The following is a 10,290-nucleotide window of genomic DNA, read 5'->3' as shown; positions in this document are numbered from 1 at the left end:
CTCTAACATGGTGTCAGGTGACCTTGGATGACGTTGATCTAGGAAACTGCTTAGGTTACACAGAATAATAACACCTTGATTCATCTATTAGTGTAAGACTAGTTACCGTCTACCGGGCAGTGGTGGCGCATACCTTTAATCCCAGCAGTTGGGAGGCAGAGGCAGGCAGATTTCTGAGTTCAAGGTCAGCCTGGTCTACAGAGTGAGTCCCAGGACAGCCAGGGCTACACAGAGAAATCCTGTCTCGAAAAAAACAAAACAAAACAAAAACAAAAAAACCTAGTTACCATCCAACAGCTATGTTTTCCCCTCTGTGTTTAGAATTAAGAGTTGCCTGGGTGCAGTGGTGGCACACACCTTTAAGACCTAACACTCCTGAGGCAGAGTCAGATGGATCTCTGAGTTCAAGGCCAGCCTGGTCTACAGAGTGAGTTCCAGGACTGCCAGGGCTACACAGAGAAACCCTGTCTCAAAAAACAAAACCAACCAAACAAACAAACACCAACAAAAACCAATCTAACCTCTGCCCCTGCTCTTTGCCATTCTCTAAAACATTTTCTCTAAGCATACTCCTCATGGAATTTTCTTCTAACTTTAGTACAGCCTAAAAGAAAATGATTCTCATTTCTGTCAAGGTTTTTGTTTTAGTGATGTGTGTGCATCTCTGTGTGGGTATGTGTGCTGTGAGCACAGATACCTGCTGAGGGCACACATTTCTCAGGAGGTGGAGTTAACTATAGATGGTTGAGAGCCACCCGTGTGTGGCAAACTGAGCCTGGGTCCCTACAGTAATACCAGATCTTAGCTGCTAAACTATCACTAGCCCCTAATCCTCATTTTATAATACAGGGTCTCCTGTATCCAGGTTTCTCTCAAATTCCTATGTAACTGAGGATGACCTTGGAGTCTCAACCCTCCCGCCTCCTCTTCTCTGAGTATGCGGGTTGCAGGCATGAGCCAACACACACAGTTTATGGAGAGCTGGAGAAGAAGCCTAGGGTCTCCTATGAGATAGGACACCTGAACCAGTCCCCAGGCCCCTGCTTAATTTCTGTAGTTTTTCTTGAGACAGAGTAAGCCTCGGGCTTGCCCCAAACAAATATAATCCTCCTGCCTCAGCTTCCTGAGTACAGGGATTACAGTTGTACGCTGTCATACCTGAGTCCCTTATTAATCCTCATTTATTTGGGCCACCATAAGAATGCTGAGCTAGATGGGGAGAACTGGGAGGAACTGGCGGAGGAAAAAGAACATGATCAAATATATTGTATAAAAATTGCTTTCAGTGGAAAAGAATGTTGAGATAAGGAAACCTGCTCCAGAGTTTGGTGATAGCGTAGTAGCGGTTGACCACCAACAGGGGCCTATAGCATACAGACACCTACAAAGCGTTGCATCAGGGTGGTGAAGTTTGATCCTCTGAGCGTTCCGTAGCTCGGTTGTGCCAGCGGCTTGTCCCACGTGCCGTTTCCGGTTACACTGGGACCCACGAGTCTAAGCTGCCGCGGGGCTGCGACTGACAGAGGCGGACGATTTCCAAGCACTGCTCGCCAGGGAGCCCACCCACAGCCACCATGTCCGGCAGGAACAACAACAAGCTGCCCAGCAACCTGCCGCAGTTACAGAACCTGATCAAACGGGACCCGCCGGCCTACGTGGAGGAGGTGGGACCGGGATCTGGCTCTCCGGGATGCTCCGGCGTGCTTCCGGGGGCCTGGGCAGGAAACGGACGGGGGATGGAGATACGAGGGACGGGGCATGCAGACCCCACCAACACTGAAACACACCCTCAAACCTGCTGCCTCCGGGTTTATCCGCCCGCCTGGCCGACGTGGACCGGTGACGGCCGTCGGCCGCCTCGGAGCAAAAACTCGAGTTAGCCCCTAGCACACGATGAGTCGTGTGTTAAACGTGGTTTCCACAGACGGCCGCTCCCAAGTGCCCCAAGCTCTGCCAAGAAGAGCAAGGAGTTCTCAGATGGCAAGGCCACCCCACAGGCAGGAGTGTAGAAAATGTAGTTAAGCCACGGTTCAAACTCCCTGGGAGCTACCCTGAGCTAGATTTGTAAAAATGCTTTGAGGGAAATGTGCGGTCGAAAATTCTGTTAGGTCCAGTTTGTGAGGGGCATGGCATACTCCAAGTGTGTGAACTAATAAGAACCACGAAATGAAGGCCATGACTTTGTACTCTTAACCTGGTAGATAGATTAAGACGCGCCTTTGCCTTTATTGTTTGTCTCCTTCTACACCGCCCTTCCCAATCCTCCCTGTCTCCCTCCCCTTACTGGTCCCCTTCTCTCCTCAGACAGCCCCCACTTCTGTATACACGTCACATTTATTTCCCTGCATCCCTTTAAGATCTCTTCTTCCAGGGCTGGGGAGTTGACTCAATGGTTAAGAGCACTGGCTGTTCTTCCAGAGAACCTGGGTTCGGTACCCAGGACTTACATGATAGCTCATAACCATCTGTAGCTCTAGTTTCAGGGGATGCGACACCCGACTTCTGGCCTCTGGACACCAGGCATATGTATACACACACATACAAGTAGGCAAGCTCTTGATACACATTAAACAGAAACTCTTCCTGGCTTCCCCTTTCTAACTTGTGTCACAAACATAAGTTGAAATCTGACTTTTGCTTCTGAGAGGAAATGGGCTACCTCTCTGAGTCTGGTTTAATTTCTTAGCGTCTTTCCTCCTGTTGTCATGGTTTCAGCTCATGACTGGGAAAAAAATAAGTACATTTACCACATTTTCACTATACATTCTTCTGTTGATGGACTTAAAGGCTGGCTCTGTTTCTTTGCTGTCGTGTGGATCGTGCACCAGTAAACACAAATGTGCAAGTGTGTCTATGGTGTTTGACCAGAGTCCTTTTATTATAAACCAGGCCGTAAGCCGGGCGTGGTGGCGCATGCCTTTGATCCCAGCACTCGGGAGGCAGAGGCAGGCGGATTTCTGAGTTCAAGGCCAGCCTGGTCTACAAAGTGAGTGCCAGGATAGCCAGGACTACACAGAGAAACCCTGTCTCGAAAAACCAAAAAAAAATAAATAAATAAAATAAACCAGGCCGTAGAAGGCCAGTTTTAGTTTGTCCATAGTGGTTCTACCATGAACATCCCCATCATGGGCTGTGTGTGTGTGCGCGCGCGCGCTTCTCCCACTCTCCACCCCACCAGTGGTGTGTGTGTATGTGCATGTGTGTGCATGTGTGTGTGGAGTGAGAGAGGAGAATATAGTTTCTGTTTTCCCACATTCGCTGTCTGTCTTTTCCCTGCTGACAGCCATTCCGATGAGGTGAGATAGAATCTCAGATTATTTTAATTTGCATGTTGCACAGTTTTTCACATAGTAACCGGCCTTTGTATTTATGTTGAGAGTTGTCAGTTCAATCCTTTAGTCTGTTTATTGAGTGGAAGGTGTGTTTTGCTGTTTATATGGTTCTTGACGTATTCTACCTGCTAACCTCCAGTCCGAGAGAGAGCGGTGAAGCTTTCCTGCCATTCTAGGGTTGTCTTCACTGGCCTGGCCCCGCTTTCTTTTTCATCGTAGACACCCCCTTTTCTCCGTTCTTTTTTTGTACTGTCGAAATCCTCTCAGCGGGTGCTTGAGACCGTTTGTTTTACAGCTAACCCAAAGCTCTGGTTCTATTTCTGACCTGCTGTGAAACCAAGGAAGGCTCAATAACAACTTTTGTATTTTAGTATTCAAGAAAGGTAATGGCCGCCTCCTCCATCCGCTTTAGTGCAGACACAAACACACACGCTGCAATATATTTGTAGATATTGAGTATACAGGGACAAGTAAGACAGATAATGGAGCCGTGTCGTCTTTTGGACTCTCGTTCTTAGGAGGACGGTACCTGTGTACGATAAGGCTAGGTGAGGATGTTAGAATAGACGGCTGCAGACTGTTGAGGGCAGGGAAGCCTTGTCCTGCAGTGGTAGTATTGGGCCAGGCAGGTCAAAGCATTCCAGGCAGAACAGGACTCACAGAAGCTGTCGTGGAAATAAATGAAGCAGAAACGTTGTCACTTAAGTGTAGCGTGGAAAATGCAGTGAGGTCAGAGCCTTTTTGATAGTGGTAAGCGGTTAGGTTTTACTTCCAGTGTTTCTAGGAGCCACTGAGGAGTTTAGATTATCCCGGTACCACGTAAGACAGTTTTTAGGGGTTTTTTTCTGACAAGAAGAAAGGGAAATGGGAGCAGAGTCCAGAGTTTCTCCCAAGATGGTGGAAGTCATAGCACCCCATGGCCTGCTGATTGGGCAGTGATTGAGGCGGGACTCAAAGCCAAGTGGGACAGTCACGGAGAAGAGGAAGGACTCCCTCTGGAAAGTGACCAGTATCAGTAAGGAACAGAGGGGTCATACTGACCAACTCAGCCACGGGCAAGGAAATGATGCAGCAGTGCTCACAGTGGAGGATCCAAGCTTGGATGCCCTGGGGTCAGCCACAGAACTACTTTGGGGTACTGGTATAGAGGTTAGGATGAGAGGAAGGAGGGAGTGTCTGGGGTTTTGGGCGTTTGTGACAAATGTACATCAGGGGCAGAGTGTGGTATGTCCTGCTCATCTCAAGCAGACCCGAGACCGTGAGTCTGTAACTTGTCCATGGTGTGGCAGTGAAGGAATTGGGGTTAGGAACATGAAGAGTTTGGGGCCTCCCTGCTCCTGCGGTGTTGGCCCTTTAACTCCTATATTTTCATAAACCTTCAAAAACCTTCAAAAAAGGCTGACGATTAAGGAGTACTTGGTGTGTGTGAGAGTTTGTGAGTGAGTGAGTGTGTGAGTGGTTGTTGACACACTAACTATGGCAAGCTGGGGTGTAGCTGAGCAGTAGAACACTTCTCTCACATACCTGAGCACCCCAAGTTCCATTCCTAGCCCCACAGAAGCAGTGAAACCTATGGAAGGATAATAGCTATGGGACATGGAGCGGGCTTGACTTCATTTACAGTTACAGTGGTTAAACAGAAATGGGGTCATAGATATAAAAAGCTTAGCACAAACCAAGTGCTTAGAGAGTGTGCTATGGCCTTATACATACTCCATGTGTCTATTACCCTTGGCTTTGTTGTTTAGGCTTGAGGTGGGGGGAGGTGGGCCGAGGTTGGTGTGTGCACACACATGCACCTCTCCCCCACCCCCTCCCTGGCTTTCCGTGGGCGCTGGCACTCACACGGAGCCATCGCTAGCCCTGGTTTTGGGTCTTTTCTGTTTTTCTTTTTTCTCCATTTTTAAAAGAATGTGTGTGTGTGTCTTGCCTGCAATGTGCACTGTGTGCACACCTGGTACCCCTGGAGGTTAGAAGAGCGCTTCTGATCCCCTGGAACTGGAATTACAGGTGGTTTCAAATCACTGGGACGTGAACCAGGTCCTCTGCAAGAACAAGAGCTCCTAACCACTGAGCCGCCTTTTGAGGCCTGTGTTTGGTAGCATATCTCATCTGGAACACCAATATAAAGCCTTACTGGGGATTTAAAGGAAAGATTTGACTAGAAAGTTTCATGTCCTTCAGGCATACTTCACGTTTGCAGGCCTGACCCGGCATTTTTCTGCCCTTCATACATGGGTCATATGATAGTAAAATGGCAGAACAAGGCCAGAAGCTGAGTTTCTGATGCACATTTATACCACTGCTTAGAGTTCTGTTCTAAAAACAAGTGTTTGTGTGAACCGTGCTGTGCTTGAGAGTCTAGATCTGATTCTCTGTGCCACTGGCAAGGGTGTGTGCCAGCTTGTTATTCTGTGTGAGACTGTGTTAAACTCTGTTTTTTTCCCCTGCAGTTCCTTCAGCAATATAATCACTATAAATCCAATATGGAGATTTTCAAGTTACAACCAAATAAACCCAGCAAAGAACTGGCAGAGCTGGTGATGTTCATGGCACAGGTAAGAAGGTTTCTCAGTGAGACAGAGGTTGGCACTACCATAATTTGCAGAGGTTCCCTCACCTGGTTATTCCCACCCTCTCTCTGTGTGAAGACTTAAGTTTTTTTCCAGCCTTCCCTCTTGTCGATCTTATTTTCTTCCTAAGATATGTTGGAGTACTTAGATGAATTTTAGCACAGAGCCAAACAGACCAAAATCATCAGAAAAGGGTTTTCCATTCAGCATGCTGGCAGGCTCTCAGTTGTGTCACATGCACCTTACAGAATCTGCAAGGACACTGAAAGCAGCAGGAACAAAGCTGCTGATTGAGTCACCTGCCTGTGTGACCCAGCCGATCCCTGACCGTGTGAATGTGTGCCTGAAGTTAGGGGAGAAAGGTTGCTGTTTCTGTAACAGCTCTGCTTTGTCACAGATTGGCCAGTGCTACCCGGAGCATCTCAGTAACTTCCCGCAGGAGCTGAAGGACCTGCTCTCCTACAACCACACTGTCTTAGACCCAGATCTCCGCATGGTAGGAAGGTCGCACCCCGTCCTGTGCTTGTGGTTGGTGGGGGAGGGCAGAGATGGGATGTATGCTGTGTTTCTCATTTGATTAACCTCACCCTTTTGGTATGTTTTCTTTCACCTCCTAGACGTTTTGCAAAGCCTTGATCTTACTGAGAAACAAGAATCTCATCAATCCATCAAGTTTGCTAGAGCTCTTCTTTGAGCTGCTGCGCTGCCACGACAAGCTCCTGCGGAAGGTAGAGAGCAAAGCATCGCCCGCTGTCCCTTCCTCCCTGAGCTTACACAGCAGAGTTATGGCTAGAGATCCTAGGCTAGGAAATAGGCTGAATGCCACGCTGGACAGGGGTTAATCTCAAGTATGTGTTCTCCTTACAAAAGCCTAAGATAGAGATGGGCAAGAAGACTCTGCATTGCTGTGCTTTACAGACAGACAGGTTGACACACAGATGAGTGACATGTCTATGGTCAAGCAGCATCCATGTGCTAGGCTGGACTATAATTGCAGGCAGTCTGGTGCCCAAACCTAATCTCCACGACCACGCTACACTGAGCGGTTACATAAGAGACTCTCAAACTTAATGTTCTGTTGCTCTTCGCATTTTTCCATGACTTTTTATTTGCTTATTTAAGACCAAGAGCTGAGGCTTATGAAACAAATTGAGTTCCGGGGCCTTGCAGTTGCTAGAAGTGCTGGTTCAGTGAGTGCATCCCAGCCCTGGAGTTTTTAGGCGGGATCTCACTGAGTAGTCCAGCCTGACCTTGCCCTTGCCCTTGATGTAACTACCCTGCTCCCTTGAGCCTCTGCCTGTCTGAAGAGTGGAGCACTACCACATAGTTCAGCCTGTTCCTCATGGTTCACTTAAGTGGAGTCATACATGGTTTGTTTTTGTGGCTGTCTTAGCATGCTGTTTCAATGCATACTGTAGTATGTATGATTGTATAATATTCCATCATGTGACTCTGCCACATGCTTGCCCGTTCATCAGCAAATGGCGTTGGGTTGCTTCTCCTCTTGCCTGGTACAAATAAAGGAGTTGTGACTATCCGCATAGCGGGCAGGGTGACGGCTCTTCTTTCTCGAGGATGACTCCATGTTTAACCCCTGGAGAGCAGCAGTCTTACCCCTTCAGCTTTTTCCGAGCGCTTGCTTGTTTTGGATCTCTTCTATTGGAGAATGTAGTGGAAAGCAAAGCTGTCATGTGGTTTGTGCGTTTCTCTGAGGTCCACAGTGCTCCTAGGTTTGATGTGTGTGCTTTGTTTCCCCAGACTCTGTACACACACATTGTGACTGACATCAAGAACATCAATGCCAAACACAAGAACAACAAAGTGAACGTGGTGAGTGCCCTCCGCCCTCTAACACATCCCACACACCCAGTGCTCCCGGTATGTTGCCAGCCGTGCATTGACGCCCTGCTCCCCGGGTCCGTAGGTGCTGCAGAACTTCATGTACACCATGTTGAGAGACAGCAATGCGACCGCAGCCAAGATGTCATTGGATGTGATGATCGAACTCTACAGAAGGAACATCTGGTAACACAGACGGGAATCTTTCTCATGAGAAACTAGCTTACTTTTGTAAAGTTATAATGATTGATTATAGAACTCAGAGATAAATGTATCTTTTTTTATCTTACATACTTTAATATACTTATAAGACATTAAAGTTGGGCATAAAATACAGAGGCACTCTGATTGGTTGGTTCTTTTTTGTCAGCTCAGTACAAGCTAGCATTTCCTGGGAAGAGGAACCTTAACTGAGAAAATGTCTCCATCAGATGGCATGTAGGCAGTGTGTGGTGCGTCTTCTTAATTAGTGATGGATGGAGGGGGGCGCAGCCCGCGGTGGGCAGGGCCGTCCCTGGGCGGGTAGAACAGGAGGACGGCCATGAGAGCTCTGTACCACGCCTCTACTTCACTTCCTGTTCTCACGTCTCGGTGATGAAGTATGAGCTGAAGTAGCTTTTCTCTTTTTAGCTGTGGTTAATTTTGCTAATTTTTATTTTAAGTTTTAAACATTTAGTTTTATTTTTTTCTTGTGTGTGTGTACAGGTTTGTACATGCTATGTGTGTGGAGGCGGGTGGGATTGCAGGTCCAAGTTTGGCATCAGCTGTCTTCCTCATCTGCTCTCTGCCTTATACATCAGGACAAGCTCTCTCATCGGAATCTGGCTGAAGCTGATTGAGTTAATTTAGCTAACCTAGCTGCCTCTGCCAGCAGACACCATGCCTCTCAGAGTTGTGGAATCTGAGCTCGGTCTCATGCTCACCCACGCGCTCTCCCCACTAGCTGTCTCCCTAGCCTGGCTTTGCTATATTGTACTTTTTCCGACAGAATTGTATGAATTTTAGTTTTTGTTTTCATAACTTCCTCTGAGCGAGTTCCTTGGCAGCAGATGTTCCCCTTGATGAGACTTGATGAAGTGCTGTACCTCTGCTGACGCGTTTAGTGCCGTAGCACTTTAAATTCTAATGCCAGAAGGACTCACCGTGGCATTTATATCGTTTTCTCTTCCAGGAATGATGCCAAAACTGTCAATGTTATCACAACTGCGTGTTTCTCCAAGATCACCAAGGTGAGCTGTAGGGCTGCCACTTCCTGCATCGTGCTTTAACAATCCTGCAGTTCCAGTTTAGAGGCAGGAGAGCAGCTCTGTAAAAACAAACACCATGACAATCAGCTGTATGATGTTGGCCAAAAAAAAAAATTGGCAGAAATTTGCCTTTGATACCTGACTTGTCTTCTGTTGAGCTCCGGCAGTTGAAAGAAACTCAGAGACAATGTTTAACTTAGAGTAAGAGCTATGGTAGCTCTTTTCTTGGTGGCATGTAGACATTCTTGACAGTCTACCAAAGGGTAACTGTATAAAGCCTGGCCGATGTATGTTTAAGTCACAGTGTTTAAGGCTAGACACAGGTATATGAAGACAGTGATTAGATGCCACAACCTTGGTGCCTGTGCCTCAAGTACATGTGTGTTTGAGGCTCAAGGCCCTTCCATCCTTGTCAAGGGGAGAGCTAACTCTCCTTTCGTATGACATAATCTAGTAAATGACTGGGAAGTGCTGGGCGCGGGGTCAGGGACTGGACTTACTCCCAAGCTTATGCTCTGCCACCCAGCTGTATCCCTCTCCTCTACTAGGTAAAGACGATGCTGCATATTTGTGAAATACATGACATTGTGGAATATGTTAAATCGTGAAAAAGGAGCAATTACCCTTCCTCCTGCCCTTCAGACACAACAGTGCATGTGTGTGTGATGGGAATGTAAACAGAAGTGTGCATTTGTAAGCTGGATACGTTGATTGTTTTCCCTGTTGGTCTTTAGATATTGGTTGCTGCTTTGACGTTCTTCCTCGGGAAGGATGAGGAAGAGAAGCAGGACAGTGACTCAGAATCCGAGGTGAGTTAATGCAGTCCCCACGGCACAGTTGCTCGTGTGCGACAACTCTGAGTTCAGACTGTAAGACCTTTAGGAAAAAGTGCTAGCAGTTTTGTAGGTAATGCCAACATTACAAAAGTAGGAGAAAGGAGAATGATGCTGCAGTGCCTTTAATCAAGATGTGTGATAAGCAATTTTTCTTAGAAGAAGTAAAAAGTTCTTTTCAGTAAACATCCTAGAAATACATGTGTAGATACATACAGGCCTAGAGTGATGCCGCAGTGGCGAGGAGCACCTGCTGCTCCTGCAGAGCACTGGAGTTGCTCACACCATCATGTTAGACAGTTTACAGTTGCATTGACTCCAGCTCCAGGATTCAGCACCTTAGGAGCTCCACAGGGATCTGCAGGGATGTGCAGACACACATGTGCACACAGGCTCTCACACACAGACACACATGTGCACACAGGCTCTCACACACAGACACACATGTGCACACAGGCTCTCACAC

The 10,290-nt window shown here is 47.4% G+C and overlaps 1 protein-coding gene and 1 pseudogene across 1 annotated transcript in view; one reads left to right on the top strand and one right to left on the bottom strand.

The window, feature by feature from the left end:
- Positions 1–1,437: 1,437 nt before the first annotated feature.
- The window catches only part of Sdad1 (SDA1 domain containing 1), a 26,875-nt gene continuing 18,022 nt past the window's right edge, over positions 1,438–10,290 (top strand). The window contains exons 1-8 of the mRNA XM_021162607.2: positions 1,438–1,664; positions 5,786–5,890; positions 6,303–6,401; positions 6,523–6,633; positions 7,664–7,735; positions 7,830–7,930; positions 8,916–8,973; positions 9,726–9,800. Coding sequence (XP_021018266.1) covers positions 1,575–1,664; positions 5,786–5,890; positions 6,303–6,401; positions 6,523–6,633; positions 7,664–7,735; positions 7,830–7,930; positions 8,916–8,973; positions 9,726–9,800 — 711 coding nt within the window. The 5' untranslated portion in view covers positions 1,438–1,574. The remainder of the gene's footprint in view (positions 1,665–5,785; positions 5,891–6,302; positions 6,402–6,522; positions 6,634–7,663; positions 7,736–7,829; positions 7,931–8,915; positions 8,974–9,725; positions 9,801–10,290) is intronic.
- On the bottom strand, positions 9,320–9,438 carry LOC115031238 (annotated as a pseudogene).

This window comes from Mus caroli, chromosome 5 (genome assembly GCF_900094665.2).
Source record: "Mus caroli chromosome 5, CAROLI_EIJ_v1.1, whole genome shotgun sequence".
In the NCBI taxonomy this organism is placed as follows: Eukaryota; Metazoa; Chordata; class Mammalia; order Rodentia; family Muridae; genus Mus; species Mus caroli.
Note: the sequence above shows the minus strand (reverse complement) of the source record. Positions and strands in the feature narration are given on the sequence as shown.